The sequence below is a fragment of the Malaya genurostris genome, chromosome 2 (assembly GCF_030247185.1).
Source record: "Malaya genurostris strain Urasoe2022 chromosome 2, Malgen_1.1, whole genome shotgun sequence".
Lineage (NCBI taxonomy): Eukaryota > Metazoa > Arthropoda > Insecta > Diptera > Culicidae > Malaya > Malaya genurostris.
The window spans coordinates 66,869,824-66,893,335 of record NC_080571.1 but is presented as its reverse complement, the minus strand read 5'-3'; the positions used below and the strand labels follow the sequence as shown (position 1 = coordinate 66,893,335).

General features: G+C 36.3%; 1 protein-coding gene and 1 long non-coding RNA gene across 3 annotated transcripts; one reads left to right on the top strand and one right to left on the bottom strand.

Annotated features, from left to right (window-relative positions):
• The first annotated feature begins 1,385 nt into the window (after positions 1–1,385).
• Positions 1,386–2,460, top strand: LOC131433004 (uncharacterized). Its single transcript, XR_009230006.1, has 3 exons — positions 1,386–1,479; positions 1,646–2,075; positions 2,148–2,460. It is a non-coding gene; the product is annotated as an uncharacterized LOC131433004 (long non-coding RNA).
• A 10,802-nt stretch (positions 2,461–13,262) lies between these two features.
• LOC131433003 (proline-rich nuclear receptor coactivator 2) lies at positions 13,263–19,448 on the bottom strand. 2 transcript variants are annotated; one of them, XM_058599713.1, is made up of 2 exons: positions 19,334–19,448; positions 13,263–18,592 (listed from the first exon to the last, which is right to left on the bottom strand). In XM_058599713.1, exon 2 carries the CDS (start codon positions 17,768–17,770, stop codon positions 17,045–17,047), a length of 726 nt encoding a protein of 241 aa, XP_058455696.1. In that variant the 5' UTR covers positions 17,771–18,592; positions 19,334–19,448; the 3' UTR covers positions 13,263–17,044. The 2 variants fall into 2 exon arrangements, with proteins under 2 accessions (XP_058455696.1, XP_058455695.1); XM_058599712.1 differs by having other exon boundaries at positions 18,958–19,417.
• Positions 19,449–23,512: the final 4,064 nt, after the last annotated feature.

The window sequence follows — 23,512 nt, the reverse complement described above, 5'->3', positions numbered from 1 at the left end:
ATTGTATTTAGGGGTGCAACATTTATAGAAGTAAACTTAAATATCAGTAAGGCGTTGAACACGCACAACTCAGTCAAGTAGGAATATCATTTCACCTACCGGTTGGAAATATTCCTACGCATCCATTTGAATTGCTGAAACCACGTTTGTTTTTTAATTGATTTCTTTTATTAAAAGCGAGGAGTGTCTTATTTTGTCTGCTTAATATCTAAGACGCGGTATTGGCTTGCTGACATTCTTTAACGACGACGATGGCTTTGAACTACTAAGGAACATATCAGTCGCGAAGGGTCACGTCGATTGGACATTCAAAGTAAAGACGAAACTGGGAGACCTGGAATCTATAAATATTGCTAGTGTTTCAGTCTCACATGAAACATGCCATAGGAAGGAACGTTACGAGAAGCAATACAAAACCATCTTAGATTCAGCACAGAGGTCTTAAGATACCATAAGAATATCCCGATTTTAATTCAGATCCTACTTCCGGTTCCGGAGATAGAGTACTTAGAGTGAAAGTAATCATGTGATTAGTAGCGCATTCTTTAAATTGGCTAATACATTTCTTTAGTTTGGTGATCAAGACAATCTAGGGCCTAATAAACTCATATTAGATTTTCATAAAATAAAACTTAAATTCACAGTTCTGATAATCTCATTAAAATATTCAAGTCCGACTTCCGGTTCTAACATTACAATGTGAAATGTTTTCAAAATTTCAAACCGTCATAGAAAATCATAAAAAAATGTTTAAGTTGAGCTCGAAAATGTTCCAATTCGTAGGTTATTTTAGTTTATGCCCATATGAGCTGTTTTTGGTTATACTGTAATTTATTTCAAACCACCGTTTAAATCGAAGGAGCAAACATTTTTGAGAATTCTTTTAAATTGGGCTTAAAACTGTTTCAGTTTAAAGTTCATATTTACTGATGGTTTAATCGACGACACGACCAGGTACTCCGAAGGAAAATCACAATAAAAAGTGTTTGTGAGAGATTCACGTCCAGTTACCACAAATCGGATATCCCCGCATAGCGTTTTGGCTACCTGGGCAGCCATGGCCACCAGAAGGCTACCAAAATTGATTCAGTTACGGTTGTCAAATCCAATTTGACAAAACAAAGTCGCCTGTATCCAAGTTAGCCGAGCGTTTTCATCTTCTCACCTTCGCTGAAAATGTCAAAGATTTCAATGTGGAAAAATCCTGGTGGATACGGTTGTATCGTTTGAGTTGTATTCCTGGCAGCGGTGAGGCAGCCGGTCACCAGAATGTCTGCCAGCCATATTTTTCCAGCTGGCAGCGTTTAGTCAGCCATCTGGCAGCCATGCGTATGCGGGTCCCCTTGTAAATCAGTAAAAATATCTTCTTAGGCAACACTGTTCTAGTTCCTACAAGTTAGTTACCTAGGCGCCCTAGTAATATAAATAAACAAATTGAAAAAGTTATTCTGATTTCTAGTATCGATCGATTACTTCTGGGTAAGTTTAATAATAATATTTCATTATTTTCGTTAAAGTCTTGCATCTAGTAGGATATCTCATCATGAGTAAACCCGAAACTTGGTAACAATATTTGTAAGCACCAACAATCTCTCCAATTTTGTAGGATACAAAACCGGTTCATAATACACGCTTCTGTTTTCAGCATCTGTAGATTTGTATTTGTGTGGGGCAACACTGCATGACCGTGCGCCACTCTACATGTCATACTTCCTCACACATCAAACGGACAGCAACGCTGCTTGATTGGCGCGAGCCGCCATTACAGGCACAAGTTTCGAGCAGGTAAGACGTGCATCATTGTCCAGATCGGTAATCTGCGCAATAGGTGATTTCCCGAGTTAAACTGCGGATTACACAGTATTCTGCTCTTAGAATCGAAGTTTCGAGTAGGTACCATCTCAGAGTTTTGAAATCTGAATGCCCAAGATTTTGCACGAAGTACGATGTTTTTGTGCAACTATGACGTATACCAGGCTTCGCATGAGAAGCTAAAATTTAAATGTTCTTAAGTATGGATATAATAGTCCTAGAATACAGTCAGTTACTAGACCTGAACGTGTTCATTCCATAAGGTAAATATTGATCTTACCATGCACGAAATGCAGCATGGAAATGTTTATTTTATCCATTTCTACTGCTTTCAGAAAATCATAAGCTGATCATATTTAATATATATGCAGCAACTATCATCGGTTAGGTTCTCTGCTATACGCCCTGTTCCTGGATGTCTGATTTCACAAGTACAGAGTGCTAAAACACGGATGAACCAGTTTAGGTATGACTCTCGGCACTCGTAAAACGCTGTGAAGCTATAAGAAGACATGGGGGCGCGCGTACAGATGCATACTATTAAACAGCAGGCCCGGTACTAGTTTTCTGGAAGGACTAAAAAATCTAAGAGATTGATTATTAATTTTTTTGTCTCCTAGAAATTATAACAACAGATGGCCAAAGAAAAACAGCATTATATCAAAAAATACTTTTTATTTCACAGAAAATTTACTCCATTAATCAATCTTAGTGAAATTAGATAGTTTTTGGTTTGAACCAAAATTTTCCTTATTTTATCTTAAGCATTTTCAATTCAATACGAATTCGTCTTATTTTCCTCCTACGAGTTTTTATCCACGAATCGTTTTATCAAATCGTCAACCATATTCGATACAGTTAGTCAATTTTCAATTTCATGAACTCTGATGGCTTATTTGAAAACATTTGTTTTAATTTCCATTGTTTCTATGTTTTTTTGAACCGCATTCTGATTTACTTTATTTAGAGGATTTTATTGTACATTTATATTTTTCAATTGAACCAAACAAGTAGCCATGGTTCTCGTAATTGTTATTCTAAAAACAACATTTTATCAACCTGGGTTGCCAGTTTAAAATATATTTTCAAAGCTTTCATTATGACGTTTCGAGTTACTGAGGGGTAGTTAAATTTACGATACAGTTTTGAACAGCGAGTGGCAGGTCGTGTCGTCGGTTTAATGATCCAGTTTTTGGTTCCGGAAAAGAGAAAGGCATTATCACACCACTAGGTGAATTAAGAATAGATTTTTTTTAAATGTGGTTGAATCGGATTTCACTAACGTAAATTCAAGTGTGGTAGTATTATGCAGTCTTCAAAAGTTGGGTTGATAATTCTTGATATAATGTATAGGAGATAATGAATTATATGTGAAAGGCATCAATACACTACTAGGTGGATTAAGACAGGCTCATTTGAACCATTAACCCCGGGTTGGTGGTTCAATGCGTAGGGCACTGGTCTTACAAACAAGTTGTCGTATGTTCGAGCCCTGACCTGGAAGGATTCGTAGTGTCAGTAGAATCGTAGCACCAGCCATGCAAAGGTTATGTACACACTGAATCGGCTGCAAAGTCTGTTGAAACAGAAGGTCAAATTCCACAACAGGAATGTAATACCAAGGCTTTGCTTGATGTGAACCATTAGATTTGTACACGAACATGATATAACCTCTCAAGATGAGCAGAACTAAATGTCGTTTGACAGCTACCAGTGGTTCATTTACATGAATTTTATTCTTCACGAGAGCATTCGTGTTCTTATCTAACAAATTCATCAAATGCTAATCTCCCGAAGCTTCGTCATCAGCTGGCACATATGTTCATGAACTAATAAATAAGCGTAGCTTTGGTTGCTCTGTGCATTTACCCAATATACGAATGTGTGTGAATCGCACAGAGAGTAAAACAATTTTGTTTTAATTACATTTTTTCGGAAGTTGCAAATTAAATATAGAAATAACACAAACAGGAACAAAATGGTGACTCGTCACTCACAAGTGGTGCGGTAAAGCTTCATTTTAATCGAATATTATACAATATCTTCTCTGTTTGAAATATCTTCAGGTGTCCCTCAAGGAAGCCATCTTGGTCCACTGCCTTTTGTTCTATTTATTAACGACCTCTGCAAAGTAACAGAATCTCATAAATTGCTGTATACAGGTAATATGAAGATCTTTCGCTGTATAGAATCTAACTTGGATTGTTACGTCCTTCAATCTAACAATGACTTACTTTGCATTGCCTGGTGCAACACGAACTACCGGAAATGTAACGTCGTAACATTCTCTCGTTTGCGTTCTTCGATTGCTTTCGACTATAAAATGTCATTTCTAACCATCGAACGAGTTTCCGTTATAAAGGATCTTTCCGTTTATTTGGATAGCAAATTCAGATTTTCGGAGCACGTTGCATTAACCTCCGCTAAGGTCTTCTTTTATTCGTCGAAATACACAGGCCTTCGAAGATGTGTACTGTCTAAAAACTCTGTATTGTTCAGTCGTCCGCAGCATCTTAGAATATGCCGCTCAGGTATGATCCCCGTATCGCAGCGTATATATCAAGAGAATTGAAAGCGTGCAAAGGTGTTTTATACGCTACGCTTTACGTCTGTTACCTTGGTCTGATCCAGTTCATCTTCCTTCCTACGAAGATCGTTATCGACTTATTCAACTGCCAACACTGGAAGAACTAAAATTGAAACAAACGTATTGGCATATTGTCGCAAAACTGAAATGTAGAGGCGCTGCTTGTTTAGAGATGATACTTTCAGCAAGAGCTGTCAAATCGGTAAGAAAATCTCTAATTACTCCACCTTTTCAACGATTTCTTATGGAAACGGGCAAATTCATTTGAAAAATCATAGTAGAAGTTGAAGAAAAAGTTTTTACTCTGAGGTTCATTGTGCGAAATCTACCGTTTATTCAGAATAGAGTATTAAACTTGGTTTGATACCATTTTTCAAATGCCTGGAGATAACAAATAAAGTATCCAAAATAAATAACACTCGATCGCTATACATTCTAGTACTCGAGAAATTAACATTACACTGGTTTCTGTTTAACAAAATATTGATCCGAAATAACCAAACCTTACCCAATTTCACACATTTCTGAAGATTGTCCATATTTAATCGTAGCTTACACTAAAAAAGTAGTAGTAATCACTTTGAAATCGATTTTCTTCTACTCCGAGTGTACTTTTATTGCTGATATCTATTTGTACTATTAAATAAACGATAAAAATGTTGCAAATCACTACTGCCGATATGAAAATTTCCGAAAGAATCCTCCTTTTCTTGGTTTCATTTTTCATTGGCAGGTGTCGCTACCGGTAAATCAGCTTTGCGACAATGTGCCAATCCCCAGCCAGCCGATCTAGTTTTATTTATTCGAACAGTTCTACTGTGAAACTTAAAACTGGTATACGATGCCGTTCTATTTTTCCTACAATTGAAACACGAGTGAAACACCGCTGGGGCTGCCAGTTTCTTTTGTTATAATTTCCGGATTTAAATTTTAAAACTGACATAAATTATGCATCTAGAACTGTAACACTACTGAATATGCCCTAAGGGCATATTCAGGAGTATTCTAGTTCTAGATGCATAATTTATGTCAGTTTTAAAATTGAAATCTAGAAATTATAACAAAATAAACTGGCAGCCCCAGTAGCGTTTTATCTGTGTTTCAAATATAGAAAAAATAGAACGGCAGTGTATACCAGTTTTAAATTTGACAGTAGAACTGGTCGAATAAATAAAACTAAAACGGATTGTTGGGGATACGTTTGTTTCAGTTTCATTTACATTATAGACCACCCATATGAATCTTGCAGCTGCTGAATTTGCTCTACGAGAAAATTCGGCAGCTGGAAGCTTTATATTGATGATCTATAATAGAACTAAAATTGAAACAAACGTATCCCCAACCAGCCGTTCTAGTTTTATGTATTCGAATTTACTAGAATGTATAGCGATCGAGTACTATTTATTTTGGATACTTTATTTGTTATTTCCAGGCTTTTGAAAAATGGTATCAAACCAAGTTTAATGCTCTATTCTGAATAAACGGTAGATTTCGCACAATGAACTAAGATCAACATTACCAACTCAGAGTAAAAACTTTTTCTTCAACTTATACTACGATTTTTCAAATGAATTTACCCGTTTTCAAAAGAAATCGATAAAAAGGTGGAGTAATTAGAAATTTTCCTACCGATTTGACAGCTCTTGCTGAAACTATCATCTCTAAACAAGCAGCGCCTCTACATTTCAGTATTGCGACAATATGCCAATTGGTCAATAGATGCAAAAGCGAAGCTGTTGGAAACACGCGAATCTATAAATAGAAGCAAAATTATAGCTAATGTTTCAGTCCTACGCGTAGCATGCTAGAGGTAGATTGTTGCTAGACAGCAAGACAAAAAGTGCCATAAAACGATTTGAAGCTTTAATTGGTATGCTCTGATCTTGTGTCATGCAAGCTCGAGTGAAATTCCATGTTATGTCGTTTCGCCTGAGAAATTTACAACTCCCCCAGGGTAAATTTTAGTGCTTGAGATTAATTTCTAAATTATATAAGATAAACTCGATTGATAATGAGAAAAAGTTTATTGCTTCAGCCGAAATCGCAGAATGGTAGAGAAACTTAACGCTATAAAAATAACTGCTTGCATACAAAACATGAACACAAGCTTGGCGAAGAGAAGCTATAATATTAAAATCCGTATCGCAAGTATGTATAAAGATATAATTGCATACATTTAGGATATGAGTGTAATTTCGTCGGCTATAAAACAAACAATGTTCGGTGTTGGATCCTAATCAAGATAAATCTAGGCAGACTCTCGTGCAATTGCGGATCCAAAAGTGTGACGATTGATTGAACTGTTTGATTGTAAATCATTAGAAATTTTGGTTGCCTTGTTCCACATCAATTGCTCGAACAACCACATGGGGTTGATTCTTGTAGTTTTTTTGGAAACACTAGTAAAACGCTGCTGGGGCTGCTGTTATAATTTCCAGATTTAAATTTTGAAACCGTCGTACGAAACTTTTTTGATTTACAACTCACCGCACCCAATATGGACAAAACAACCTACTGGATGTTTATTTAATGATGTTTTTGACAATTTTGATTTTAATGTGTCTAAAAATGTGTTTAGATTAAGAATTAGTACGTAAGAGACTGCGCGATGTAATTTATCGAAGACCAAATATAAATATATACATTATTAGATGAAAATGAAAATTATGACCGTTGACTGTCAGCATATCCTTTCTAATTAATTTTAGTTTTGTTACAGAAGCTCCTAGAATTCATCGTCAATTGAATAATCGTACCTATATCATATGGCCCGGGTTGGTGGTTCAATGCATAGGGCGCTGGTCTTACAAGCCATTTTTCGTATGTTCAAGCCCCGACCTGGAAGGATTCTTAGTGTCAGTAGGATCGATAGTACTAGCCATGCAATGATTCTGTACACTAAGAATCGGCTGCGAAGTCTGTTGAAACAGAAAGGTCAAATTCCACAAAAGGAATGTAATGCCAGGACTTTGCTTTACCTAGTCATATGAAGTTTTGTTTGGTCTGTGTGTAGTGCCAAGAAGTCTGCCTGTTTCATTGTCTTCACTGTGGGTAGTGAGCAATTGCGAATGAATAAGCATAAACATCAACTCGATAACCAAAACTCTCTCCGACCATAATGATAAATAGAGGATGGCGGTTCCCATTTGAGTTTTCAATTATCACCAGCAAGTTAAAATCGATAATTTCGACTGTTTAAAATGTACTAAGATGTGTTTCGAAATGTCAAAAATGAGAACTGAAAGAGGGAACAATCAATTCATGTTTATTTTGTAATTGATATTTCAGTTATCATGGCTGGTTTACCTTTCATCCATTATCTTGAACCAATTCGAATGTTTACATGAATCTCACTTCACGGCCGCTCTCTCATTCAATTGTAAGTGATATTTTGTTACTTCAAGAGATAAACTGACGGTGGTTAAACTGTGCTTCGGTAGAAATGTATGAAGGACGGGATGATACTCATTCGGTGCGACAGCGAAGGTTTTGTGTTAGAATGTGAAGTTTACTACAGTCAGTGTGTGCACCAGCCCGGTGGCAAAGATAGGGCGCTCCAGCAAGTGCTAGCGTGGCCAACATCTGGGGCATATGGTGGGCAATCAGAGCGCTCAAAGTACGGTAAACAAACATTCGAGCATTTCAATTCGAGTAAAATCTTAATTTCCTTATCGTAGTGATGATATTCTGATCGATAATTTGCCGGGAAGTGCTTTAAAGGGTACTGAATAAACAAGTAGTTTGTAATATCCAGATTTTTGTTAGCCATTCTTCTTCATTGTTTTGGTTTTTGCAGAATGATGCTGGCCACAGTTTCATGACGTCATAGCAGGGGGCTGGTGTGCACACATTCGATTTGAATTGAATTGAATGAAGTTTTACAGCACTGCTCACAAGTTCCTACCTCAAGCCTCCACGTTTGTCTTATGATGGCCCGCATCGAATACGTGCTACCGACTCCCGCGGTATCACTGCTAAGTGAGAGACAATAAAAGCGTAACAATTTTTAGCAGTTTTGAAGTCAAAAAAAACTCATCACGAACGGTTTAATCAATGAATTCTTCTGAAAATTTCACAGAATTTTCTTATCTAAACTCCAACGCCAGTATGGGGTAGGTTTTGCTATATTTAGGGTAAAGTGTTATAATATGAACAAAAAGAAAAAGAAACATTACGATATTTCTAAATGTACTATATATTTTCTTCGATAATGTAGGTATTTCTTTGCAAAACGCCTGTGTAACATAATTTTCAATGATTTCAGTAGAAATGATGAGAATTGATCGATACAAACACATTTTCCACATTCTCAATTTTTCGCTTGCCGTAGGCATAATACCCCAGCAACCGTATAATATGTCCCACAACAAATCAGTGGTATGCTTCACAACAATGAGACAATATGCCCTTTGAAATGTCGATATAGAAGAAAAGCAGACAAAGAAGATATTCTTTGCTTCAGAAATCAATTACATAATTAATAAATTTCAAATGGAAACCAACATTTTTTATCCTCCCAACGCTACATCAGTATCAACCGACCATTAGACGTTTTACACGGTTAAAATGCTTGTTTAGTCGAAGCAAAACCTTACATCGAAAAACTGCCTAATGATATTTTCTTTTTTTTTTTTTCATATTTTCCAGCAAACGACAACTGCCAAACTTGGATAGCAGGAAGATCATTCGAAAAGATAGTGTTAGTGATAAAACTTTTGTTTGAAAAAGTCTTAATTACTTGAAAAAATGAAGAGGATGCTTCATAATACTTTCCCCTATCTCCGTTTCATAGAAAATTTAATTTGAACCTGGAAAATATTAAAAAACTCTCGTCCTAAACGTACTGTCCTCAGCCATTAAACATTCCAATCCTAATTTCCCCATCACAGTTAGACTGACTAATTGATGGCATAGGCTGCATATTGTTTGGCATATTTTCCGTATAAACGGTCTTCGCCACGTCACGACTCCAAAAAGGTTGTATCATACTGCTGCCAAGGGGGTCCACCGCTTATAATGCGGCAATAGGCAGTGACCACTTTCCCCAGATCATTTGGAACGGCTCCGGTATGAATTTGAAAGGCTCTGAACTGAGTTTGAGCTTGACAGCAGTTCAAATCTGTAATTGACTGGTAACTGTCCAACTTTTGCAGAGCAAAAGAGAAAGTTTTGGACGTAATTCTCTTCTCCAACAGAGTTTTGCACAGGGCTCTCACTCTCGTTAAATTTCATATATGAATTCTGGAATTGTATTTTGAAACTAAATTCTGGAATTGACTCCTGGGCGTATATTCTGGAACTGAATATTGGACCTAGATTATGGAACTGAAATTCGGAGCTGAAATGTAAACCTGAACTCTGGACATGGAGCTAAATTCTGAACTTAGAATCTGGACCTTAATTTGGGATCTGAACTCTGTAACTAATTGATCTGAATTCTACCTGAAATCTGGAACTGGGTTCTAGAAATGAATTCTATACTGGAATTTTTTACCTTAATTTCTGAACTAAATTCTAGACCTGAAGCAATTTTCCGAGCCTGGACTTTAGCCGCACAAGAGAGCTGAACATTAAAAAATAAAGTAAATTGTGAATTATTTGTGATTATCTTATACTTTTGAAATTGTCATTTTAAATAGCTGATAATAGAGCAACAATTAAGTTGAGTACAACAATAGTTACCCACGATAATTTTTTTTCTATTTTTCGGAGAGCAAATTTTCTGAAGGTACCCTGTAGTAAAGAGAAACTTTTCGATAGTCTCACGACAAAAGGGCCAAACTGCATACAAGAGTCTATATTTGTTTACTTTCTCTTTTGATTATTACGGAGCTTTTACTGCAATTTCTTGAAATTTTCCAATATAAATCGAAAGCTTGTGGGTTTAAGTTGAAAGTTTTGCGAAGAGTTAGACGTCAAATTTGAAATCAATCGTGAAAGAAAAAGTAAACAAAGAGAAACTGTCATTTAAACGTTAAAAGTATTCAGAATGCTTCGCGAAAATTGAGAATTAGGGCCTTCTGGGTCTATCTTCTGACGTTTTTAAATATCTGTAGCTCCTTAAAATACTGTTCTCTGACTCTGTAGTCGTATATGTGTACATGGGTGCGTTTGTTTATAGAGTGAATTTTGAACAGTGAGTAGTTTTTACACAAAACCGAGAATGGTTTTGTGTGCGTAGATTCGTAAACTGTAGGGAATTTCTTTCAAGTTATGTGGAATTTCTTCTTCAAATGACGGTTTTGATAATTGCAACGTTTACTAATAATTTTGATGTACTTAACGTCATTTGGAGAAGATAAAGTAAAACGCAAAAATAAAACATTTATTCATTGATTTGGCATTTGGTACTCAATCATCAATGTTTGATGAAAGTTTCCCGTGGTTTTGAGAAGTAATTCTCTAAATAGTTCTTTGGTAATGTATTTTGGCTGACCTCCCGGGGGAAAAATTGGAACACGAGAACAGGATACGCGAGGTCAGCAAACGGAAAGGATAAATGTGGAACAAAGGAATAGGAGGGTTTATTGCTTGTGTTTTGAGAAGGAATAGTGCTAGGTGGGATACAGGGTGGTGGCTTTTGGATTGTTTTCTATTTTTTGCATTTATTTTTATTTTTTTCCAATAGTAGACAGTATTTTTTTCTACTTTCATTGATTTTTTGAACGGATCGAATTTTTTTCCATTCATCATATTTTTTTTTCTTTAAAATTCAAAGGAATCACAATGTTTTTGTAATGTTACAATTGAAATACTAAACAGAACTGAATTTGATTATCATTGGTTGTTTACAATTTTGTCAATGGTTTGGAACCGAAATCCTGACCCAATTAAATAATTGATATCATATTTTTCATACAAGTATTAAGTTTTGAACAATATCAATTCTTATTCCAAATAGAACCATTTTCGAAAGCTGTGAGATATTTCAGAACTACAGTAATTTATGATTGTTGATACAGTACATGGCGTTTTTTTGTGTTACAAGGAATTGGTTCATTTTCACTTATTTGTTCGTTACAAAAGTCTAGTACAGATTTTATCGTTGATGTGGCTGGAAAATTCAAATATTTACCAAACACTTGTTTAAATGGTTACTGCTTTTTACCAGTACTCAAATTTTTCATTCGTGTGAATCCATCCAACAGTTTTGAGAAAATAAAGTCCATTTCTTCCTAATACATTTTACCTCCCGAAAAAAGCAGTAACATTAAACGAAATAGGGATCACAGAACAATTACGAACATTTCTAACTTTTTGTCTCGTCTCTATAGTTTAAGATCTAATATTTATTACACTTATGAATCTAAGGTCGCCCATCGTTTACCATTACAATCTCATTTCTCTCGTGTTTGTATTAGCCAGTTCTAGTCTTTACCCATTAAGCAAAGCAACACTCACGCGCAGCACACTTTGTTATATTTTTTTTTCTTAAATTCTTCTTCAAAGGATATTTCTATGTTTCCTGTAATATACAGAAAATAAGTGAAATGCTGGTTTTCGCATGTGCGTGTGAGTTGTCATGACCTCTAACCTTGCTATGTAGAACGTACGGTGTACACTTTAGAGTTTAGAATGTCCCTAAAACTTTTCCGTTTTAATTTTTCGACGGTTTGTTCTGTACATGTTTGTTTCAAAATTATAGAAAATAATGTCTAGCAGTATCGGCTGTTATATTATGTATATCGCAGATGTATGTTTCTTGTTTCGTTTTACTCGGAAACGGTTACGCTGTCGCTCGTTCGAGAGATAATCCGTTCCGGAGCTGACGTTATTCATTATCTGAGAGTGTAGATTTTTGGATGTGAAGTGGATTGTATTCTTGTTTTGTTGTATTTAAAAAAAAATAGTGATTTGTTCTGAAGCGATACGTGATTTTTGGAACATTCGGTAGAGTTTTTTTTCATTCAAATAGGCTTGCGTTTTTATATTTTTTATGTTTTTTTAAGATATGCATATAATTATAAATAAAGTGAAAGACAACCTGGCCAATAGGCAAATAATAGAATATACGTAGATAGAAGATTTAGAAGGAATAGAACATGCATTTGAATTTTTGAGCTACAATCACAGCTTGCGCACCAGGAAAAATTTTAAAATAGAAATCAGTTTTTTAACCTAAAACTAGGATGCATTTATGAACAGCAATACACGTGAGAAGCATTTTGACTTAGCCTTGACAGGGTCATACTTTTTAGAACCTTAAACCTTCGCGCGTTTTGTAGCTCTAATAGCGGCAAATAGACAAGCTGTCAATATTCACTTTGAACAAGAATTCCGGATGATTTGGGCATAACAGTTTTCTCTTTTCTTACGTCTTGTACCATAATTCATACTTAAACGGCCGTCGGTCGACCGAAATGCCTCTTCAAAGTAAGTGTTGATAGGAAGGCTTATTGACTTATCAGAAGAAAAACGCGTGGATTTCTCTTTAAAACGGATGTTGGCAGTTGGTGTTCAAGTAGTTCTAGAATTGAATACGACAGGAAATAGGTAAGGGTCTTGAAAACGACAATCTTCATAAAACGCCAAAGCTGTTAATCTTTTCCTACTGAAGAGTAGAACTTCATGCAGAAATATTTAGCTTAGCTGGCAAGCAATGCTTTTTTTAAATGCACTACATGTTTTTATCAAGACCCAAACAATTAGGAAAACTTGTTTGCTTCAGCTATGTTCACAATAAATGATTTTCAAAACACACCGATTTGGGAAGAAGAGGAAGAAGGCTCGAATATACAATACAAAACAGGTATGCCCCGTTTACACTTCTGCTGGCTGCCAGCATACTGGTGTCAGTGTACTGCCCTCTTAGGAAAAAACGTTCAACTGTGGTCCAATGATCCAAAGTATTAGACCTACGAAGGACCACCGTTGAACGTTTTTTTCCTAAGAGGGCAGTACACTGACACCAGCATGCTGGCAGCCAGCAGAAGTGTAAACGGGGCAGTGACGACCTTTTTAGGACACATTCACCACAGGTAGTTGGATTTCACAGTGCAGTGAATCATTGTCTTGTGTATAATGCATAGGTAGAAACCGGTTTGTTTGTTTGTTTCGAGGAAAATGGCAGTTAAACAAACTCGTAACAGGTAGGGGAACCGCATGCAGCTGCTAACTTTCCATTTTCGACAAGGAGGAGGGTTAAAAAGCAAAAGGAGAAAAAAGAACCTTTAGACCACATTTTTAAAACTAAACTATAAGGAAAAAATGCAAAAGAAGAAATATTTTTTTCTCATCAAACCTATCGAAGTAACCCAGCCGAATTATTCCGTATCGATCCATCAAAACAAATAAACATCGAACGTTGTATATTCAGAATGAATCGATATTATTTCGTCTAGTGATTTTTTGACCTTGCGGGGATTTTGGTATGCACTACTATTATCGATTAATTAAGTCGCTATTTCATGTAGTTGAATGAGAAAATAAGTCTGTTTTACGAGAGTATGAGGGTGTGGTTATTTAGCTGATTTACTTGTTCAACATCTGATAATGTCCACGATTTTACGTCGAAGTGTTCAAATATGTTTGAATTTGTTTTAAATGTTACTTAATCGCTATACAATATGTGTGTATTTCATTTCATCTGCTGTTTTTTTAACGGTATATCAATTTTGATGATTATGAGTTTGACAATTGAGTGTCGAAAATAGATTAAAAATATTATTTTATGATGATTGTCTTCACACTGCCGCAAGAAATTAAATTTACACGTTTCACCGAATTTTAACATCCAAACACAGTTTTCCATACAATTCAAACCGAATTAGGTAAATACAACAATCATAACGATGAAAATATGATCAACATAAGAGAGGGATGACTTTTCTAAACGACAAATCGTTATGTGCGTTACTTTTATTTGAAACGAAGCTTTGTTCCAAAAATCGTTCCTGAAACCGCAAGCTGCTTACCATTTCATTATTGAAATCAGGAATGACTACCAAGTCCAATAACATTATGCATTATTTGTTGAACAGTTGCTAATGGACCCAGAAATTGGAAAATCTTTACGGTAGCAAGGTACGATTTCATGAAGATTTTTTGCATGCTATATTCTAGATACTATGGGACAACTAAATTGATATATTATAATTGCCTAGTAGTACGCATCGAAACCTGTGATTGTATATTTCTGGTCAGTAAACATGTTCAAGATAAATCTTGCTTTCGCTGAAGACATTAAAAAGATAAATTAAAAAAGGATGGGGTTATGAGATCAAAAAAATAATATTTGCAGTATTGTTATTTATAAAAAAAACGGTCAGAAATATCTAATATATAGATACACGTAGAAACTAGATTGCAAGTATTGACTTTTTGTTTTCAACAAAAAAAACATAGAAGAATGAAAGATAGTATGACTTAAAATGATTGTTATTTTGTTGTTTTGAAACGAAAGAATCAACCGAGACAGATAGTACAGTGTAATCGAAGGTGCTTTGTAAACAGTGAGACCATCAATTTTATACACATCATTCCGAATTAGCATTATTGCACTGGGCTGCATTATCTTTTTTTTTAGATTAGATCGAAACTTTTAATCAATTCCTAACAATTTTCAGACACTGTGGTCTATAATTTATTTTTCATGCACCGAAACGTTCTGTAATTAAGGGGCAACAGAAAGTAACAGAACATACGTCATTGCATAGCTCACTAGCAGATATGAGGCGATCGTGATCAAACCAGGACCCGGATCGTGGCTTCTGTCAGTGAAACGACGCGTAAATAGACGGGCGGAGTAACATATGATGTTTGTCAGCTTACTTATTCGAGCTGATGTAGGGTATTTGTCTACTCTCCATTTTGTAAAAAAAATACTAGAAGGCACACTCTCCTCTACGATATTTTTTTCTGGGATTTAAAACTTGTGCTATTTACAAGATACCTAATTGTCCAAAATTGTCGAAAATAAAAACAGGATTTATAAATGCACTTAAACGGTGAAACGAACAGTCAAAACTGAAAAAGGGAAATCATTTGGTCGGCAAAGTTTTCAAACTTTGCCCCCCCCTGAGAAATGGCCCATGTCGCATGTTGGATTTGTCCGTAAACTAGCTCTCCTGTGATATACCGGAGTCCAGTTTCGGCCGAGTAAACGCGAAAGCTTGTCCACGAATAACAACGTTTGGCAGCTTTCAACACCCTCATCGTATGCTTCCAATGTTGCTGAATAATGTATCTCGTTATCAGTAGTGATAAGTCTTTCGATTCTCGTTTGTTTTTTTTTATAATATTGTCTCACACACACAATCATATGCACTTCTGCATCTCTTTTACCCCCGTTTGCTAATCATATTTACGCTATCACTGCTTTACTTTCCATTATTTCACACCAGTGTGTTGTTTTACATGTATTTTCTCCTTTTTTTCAACCGTCAGTGTTTGATTTGCTTTGCTTGCTATTATTGTAAAACATACATTTAATAGTTCGATTTTGTACTGTATTTGTTTTATATCTCGTGTATCTTTACACTACCGCAAACTGCGCAGTTTATTAAAAGCACGCGCGTGTTCGCTTTCTTGATGAATGCCAAAACTGATGCGCAATTAGAGTTTTTATTTCAAATTTGGAATAGCGAATCTACTTTTTACAATTTGACTTTCAGTGTCTGTCAATGGTGTCTGAATGGAATAACTTCTCCGCGATTGAAATATGAAAACTACACTATAAGATTTTTTGTTCGATTTTGAATGTATTCGAGAGAGTTTCTATTTGCGCATTAGATTGAGCCTTCACACATACACATAGCGTGTTTGGTCTTTAGTATATCGTACCTTTTTAATTGTTTCAATTATCGCCTCTCAATAGATCGAACCTCAACTCAATCTATACTCAGTGAGGTGTCGTTACACACGGTTAAGTGTACACAAAATATAAAATTGAAAACAAGAAATATGACTATATGTATGTAAATAATGCAAAAGTAACAATATGGCCGTCCCGTGTTATGACTATTTTACCGCACTGATTTTGTCTCTTCTAATCGAAATAGTTTTAATGAGGGCGATTGAATGTGTTACCAGTGATTGAATGAAATGTTTGAAAGGAACTTTACGAAATACTTTTCAGTGGAATGAATTGTTTTGACGTATGGTCTACTAGCTGTTGCTGTAAAAACGTCAGAAGAACGGGACAGCGGAAAAATAAATTTAGGATAATCATTTGCAATGGCCGACCAATTTGACCAGAAAGTGTCACGCTTCAAATTAAAAATACAACATTAAAAACGATGATACATAACTAGAATTGACAATCAATGTTTTTAGTACATATGGTTGAACTCACTTTACTCGTTCCACTTCACTGGCTGCTTTCGATCGTTGTATTATTAAGCAAAGGTGATATAATTTAGTAGCTTGTATACAAATATACACTGTTGGTGGTTTTGATTGGTTGTCTTTGTGTGGCCCAGGCCTGACGATTTTGTTTTCGTGAACCTACCGCAGATTTTCCATTAGACCACTTACAACTGTCTTTTCGTATTTTTTCTCGTTTTTGTTTTACGTGTTCAGTACAATATTAATCTGCTTTGGTTTGTTTGTTTTTTGTTCTAAAAGGATGACGGTTTTCGAAACAAGCGATCTTGGCAGCACTAAACCAGTTAGCTCATCAGGTTCGTCTTTGGACACTTGAATTGGTTAAGCTTGCACATTTAGGATCGTTTTGAGGTTGTTTGTGAAATCAACATTTCGGTTGGCTTTGGCCGCAGCCGCAGCGCAGGACATTGCTGGTTTCACTGACTTTGCTTTGACCCTAGGTGACGACGAGGACGCCGTCGACGGTGTCTTACCACTGACATTCCTAGCGGTGATGACGGACGCTGACGTTGGCTTACTAGTGGATGTCTTCGAAGTATTTAAAGCTGATGCTACCGTTGAGATGGATGGTGCTGCTGACGACGAGGTCCAATGTACTGGTGGTTTTGGCAAAGCGGTGGGTGCTGGTGCATCGTAGCACTTGCTACCAGCGAAATGAGAAAAGTTTGGTGGTGACCCCGGTAAAGTGCCTGGGTACGATCCGAGAGAAGCATTGAAACTATTACCACCAGGACTTGAACGCTGATAGCCGGCATTAAAATTAAAGCTATGAGAACGTCCACTAGGCGAACTGGTGCTGTAGTGATTGGTACTCTTACTACCGATTGGTGACGTGGACTTTACTATCGGAATAGCGTTCGATGTAGAAATACTCCTAAAGTAAGTTGAGCTCGGTGACTTTTGTCCTCGGTTACCGCTGCCACCATTGTTACCAGTAGCGTTGTTTCGCTTACCACTTCCACCTGTCCACTGCTGGGGACTGTGATTGATGAAATACCGTTCAGCATTGTTGCCATTGCGGCCACTTCTGTTGTGCGAGTTCGTCATCGTAGACTTGGTTTCACTCTATTCTTTTCTCACGTTGGGCACACACTCTGCTGTTTCTGTGTCAGCTAAATGGGTTTCTGTTACGATTTGTTCTTTAAAACTATTATCACACTTTATTATTAATTTTTTAAATATAAACTATATTTACTTTGTATCATCAATTATACTGCTTCAGTTTATGATTACTTTTCCTTTTAGTGAAATTTTTCTCGTTTTGATATTATTTTATTATAAAAATATCTCGATACTAAAAGAAAAAATGCAGGGTACACAACATAATCGAATGCAAGACTTTGTTTCACTTCACTGATGATATATTTTTTCCTACACTTTAATATCTTTGTTCACCATGAATTGATGCACTTTGCTTTCGGCAAACACAAGTAGAGCTTCTTCCTAAATGTCTCCTCAACTGCATGTAACCGGTTGGCATTGGGTTGTAGATAATCGACCATTCGCGGATTCTCTCCAGCGGTTTCTTGCTTTGATTGCAGAAATCACTATCACAGAAATTGTACGTGTTCGGAGGAAATATCTCCCTTTGAGCACTGCAGCTTTTCAGGAACCAACCAAGCTCTGTTTTCGCTTTCGACGCTAGTGGTCTCTTTGTTCTGTATGTCACTACACTGCTCACACTTCACATGTATGCGAGTCCGGGCGAGTGAACGTGACCTGTGTGCGTCAACGGTTACGGTCACACCAGGCGCTCTTCTCCTTCGGTTTGTGCAATATTTCCACAGCACAACTTTACGTGATGCAAAATCTGTAGGAAACACTTTCCAAACCTCGTAACAAGTGCGTATGTATTTGTGAGGTGTCGCGCTAGAAAAGAAAAAAAGAGAATAAAAGCACGATAAAGCCATTTTAATGCACATGGAAGCTCGATTGAAAACAAGGATGGAACAAAACCAGTGGAACATATATTGGTATATGTAAGCCTGTTTGTTTCGCTCGGAGGGGGTAATACACCGTTCATATATGACCAGATGCGTAGTTTCACGAACCCTGGTGGATTCGAAATTAGCAGCGATGGGGTGACGTAAATGAAACAAGATGGCGTCCAATTTCAGACAATATTTTCTCGAAACATGTAGTAGATTGCACAAACTGAAGCAATTATTTGATACTCGAATAGCTAGCAATATTGTTGGATCTGACAAAAAAAACTGGGGTTTCTTAGAGATTACCTGTCGGATTATTGCGAACAAAGAAACATTCACTGAATCGACTAGATCTGCTGAGTGTTTGCCTTTTTTCACATTTAGACTATCGAGCTCTACGTGACTGCGGTTTGCGATTTTTCTTCTGTTTGAACATCAAATTACGTAGACAATTTTATTTTATCCGCAATTTTCATAATCACATTCAATATTAACACAATTAGAAATTCAAGAATTTCTGTTCTCTCCTCTAGTTGAGATGATTAAAAACTACACTTATGGTAAAGGTTTCCCTTCGACGTGACTTCGCCAGGTATTTAAAAACTGGTTAGCAGACCAACAACAAGCAAACTTTCTAAAATATGCCCAAATCCACAATTTTCACCTATTCTCAGACACTCACTGACTATTCCAATCTGGCTCTACTTCAACTGGACGAGGAGACCTCGCGAGCACTTCCTCTCTATCTGCGATCTGTTCACATCGACTCTCTTCTATCAACTGGCTGCAATTGTGCCTGGAGGAGACCACTTAACCCACTCAGAGGTAGGTAGAATCAACAAATTACCTAGCCCAGGGTTACCATATGAACTAGAAGTGGTGAATATAATCTTCCGCTAGGTGGAGTGATTGCACATTTTCGGAACGAGTGATCTATGTTTTCATGATTATTTATATTGGTTTTGACGTAGTCATCATTTTTCTGTTAATTTTTTAGTTCTACATAGGTTAGATCAAAAAGTTATTTTCATTAGAGTGCCATTTATCAAACAACTAATGTATCCACCAACCGTACAATTGAACGATGAATGAATGAACGTAACGGGTCCGTCATGGATGTAGCGTTATTTTTCATTGAATAAGGGCGTATAATGGGTCGAAAAAGCTTCTGCACCCCACCATTGGCAGGGTGAGCTTTACACTCATTGGTGAAGACTAAAATTACATCTGTCATTCATTCAGTTCGCAGAAAACACAAAGAAAGGTAATGGTCGCTCGTATTCGTCACAATTTTCTTAAAAATGGCTACTAAATCTGTTCGAAGACAAGAAATTATACTCGAAAAACGCAACTAGCGTGTTTCTGCACGATTTGAAAATTGATAAAAGTCGTGGAATGTTATTTTTCTAGTGGAAAAGTTGATTTGAAAAAAGTTGAATCACGTAAAGAGTGGAAAAGTGATCCGCACCTACAAGTTTTGCCAGTGGATCAATATATTGTGTTTCTCGATGTATATGAGCTGCAGGCGAGCTCTTACACGCCTAAATATATAAAGCGTTTTGCCGTTCTGCTGTATGGTTATGTAGTGTAATCATTTCGATGACAAGAGAATATGCTAGTGAGCGTTTCAATCGTATTAACCACAGCGTAAATGAAACAACATTGTCATGGAAAGCAAACATCATTCCCGAAAATAATTAATTTTTCTGTGGTATCTGCATCGGGATATGATTTTTCGAAGCATGCATAAGTGAGGATAACAGCAGTTATATCAAATAATGATTGTTTAACTAGTAGACCGCGATCAATTGGAATTTAAGGGTAGGCTAGTATATTGTTTGAATGGTTTAACTAGTCCTGAACAGATAGTGCGATGATTCAACCTCCTGCCGGAACAATGTAAGTGTCCTGTTTGAACCTCTACCATTTATATATATTATGCTGTTTCTTTGTTGAGAGCTGGCGATCTAGAGACTCACGTGAGAATGATGAAAAATTCTTTCAGTATCCTGAAAACAACATATTCGTCAATGTACCAACGTTTACGCGTAACTTGCGTAAGCAAGAAATGGCGTTTTGGTTCGGAATGACAATTTTGAGAAAAAAAAAAATGCTTGAGCATTTCGGTATCATTTTTTATGCAAACTCTTGCGAAGTTAAGATTGACTATGACTATGAATGTTTTCTCTTAAAACATGTAGAACACTTGAATTGTAGCGACTCTAACACAACTATTCTGATATCGAAAAAATGTGATGGAAGCTGAGATTAATATATATGGAGGTCAGGGTTATTCCGCCGAAAGCAGTTTCACCGAATGTCATTTCGTTGAGAAAGTCGTTTGATCGAAAACAATTTCGCCCAAAATATCTCCATGCCAAATCATACGGTAGTCCTAAGTAGTTTCTACCCGACCTCGCTTCAGTAATCCTACGACAAAACGGCCTAACTGAACATTACAGTTTCATTTTGTTTACTTTTTCTTTCACGATTTACCGGATTAACTTTCAAGTTAAGGATCAAGAGTAAATCAAGTTAACTTGTGTTGGTAATTTGTGTATTACGTACGATCTATTTGGTATGTATGTCATAGATCTATCTATTCATATATGCAGTGCAACGAGTTTCTCAAAGTGGATTGCACGATTGAGTTTCAAACAATCTTTTGCAGCAATAATTTATTCGCAAACGAACGTTAAGCCAGACCTTTTGGATGAAATATCAGTTTTGATACATTTTTCTCCAACGTTTGATGGAAAATTGCTTACATTTTTTTACTGTAGATTTCAATTCCCTAATAAAAAAGATAGCAACACTGCTTCAGTGGATTTGTATTATAGATTGCGCTAAACAAAATAAACAAAACTAAATATTTTCTGTTACAAAAGCAGTTTTCCGGAAAAATAAAAAGTTTTACGACAACATTCCAAGTTCGAAAATCTTTATATCGCAATAATTTCTTCAAGAGGAAATCGATATAGGAATGTGTTTGTTGCTAATCAAATGTGTTAGAAGATGTAAGCTGAAACTGAAATATTTTTTCTCGAGCAGTTTTAGGGAAAGCGGAAGAGTTGCAATTTTAAGCAGAATGATTCGATTGGTTCATTTTTCAACTATATGGAAGATTTGTTGATTAAAATTAGGAAAAGAAGCATCGGAATTTGTTTTTACACACACATTGTTGACATTACTCATACGCTTGCAAAGAGTCTTGCTCCCTAAAACAACATGCTTTGGTTTATATTGAAAACTTCAAAGAAATTGCAGTAATGCTCCGAAATAATCAAAAGAGAAAGAGAGAGTAAACTAAGAAATGTTCTCATTTGCAGTTAGGCTCTTTTGTCATGGGACTATCGACTTGTCCGAGTTTGACTGAGCTATAGAAACTACCCTCTTATAAAAAAAAACGTTCAACGGTGGTCCTTCATTGGTCCAATACGTTGGATCATTGGTCCAATGAAAGTCCAATCAATCGTTCAACGGGAGGCCAACACGGGACATTCGTTTGCCGATTTTGAAACAGACCGTTGAACCGAATGCCATTATTTTCGTTCAACAAACCCGGCAGACAGAGGTCCATTGTTGAGCCATTTCTAACATTAGGAGTTGGAGCCCCGTTGGACTAGTTTTACTGCAGAATTTTCTGAAGTTTTTTCCACTTATTTGTTTAAACTAACAATACATACCTGCACAATACTTCTACTTCACGTAGAATAACAACAAATTTTCTTTCTATGTAAAGGTAACACTTAATTTTCACACTGTTTTTGCAAGAGAAAAAACAACAGCAAATTGAGCGAATATTTCGTGCAATATGTCGTTCAATAAGCGCTCAAAGACCAACAAAATTGAACGGCCTGCCGAGAGGGTAGCTCTGAGTAGTTATCGTTTTTTTAAATAAAATTCGTCGAAATGATTTTCTTATCGAAACGATATTTTGCGTTATGATTTTCAGTGAAATGGCGCTGCGAAAAATTATAAAATTGATTCTTTTTGGCTTTCTCATATATAAAGGCTATGTAATCGCTGTGAAAACCGACTTTACAACTTTACAAGTTTTATATATCTTTCGACTCAGTTCGTCGAGATCACAAAATGTCTGTGTGTGTATGTGTGTATGTGACTTCTTAAGGTTCCATACTAAGTTCCTGAGTTTCATTCGAATCCGATTTCCGGTTCCGGAATTACAGGGTGATACCCACCAAAAAAAGGAAAAAAAACTGTAAAGGAAAGGTGTTATGATCTCACACAATTTTCTTGAATTTCATTTGGATCCGACTTCCGGCTCCGGAATTACAAGAAAATATGTGCAAATCTATTAAAAAATACGCACTCAATTTCTCTCGGAAATTTTCTAAACCGATTTTCATGAACTAAGAAGCAAATAAAAGCTTTCAAAATTTTTTAAAAAGTCCCCGAAAAGACGATCCAGATCCAACTTCCGGTTCCGGTATTACAGCGCGATTAGTGAAAATTTACAACTTCATGAGTATTTTTTCACAAACCATGACGAAACGAGGTGCACATTTTTATAAAACTTTCTGCTAAATTCATCTAGTTGGCAGATCTTGTTAGTTAGTGAATATATAAAACTACTTTAGGACTACTAGTCATCGGTTTCCGCTTCCGAAAGCACCGATAATAGTGATGAAAAGCTCCAAAAACGGAACTCACTTCGATTTCTCAGCAACGGTTAAGATTTTCACGAATCATGATTCAAATTAAAGCTGTCATTGTCTTTCATTATAATGTGCAATTTCATCCTGATTCGACTTCCGGTTCCGAAATTAGAAGGCGATAAGTGTCAAAACATTCAAATCGTCATTCTAAACGACGATGAAAAATGACGATGCAAATTTCT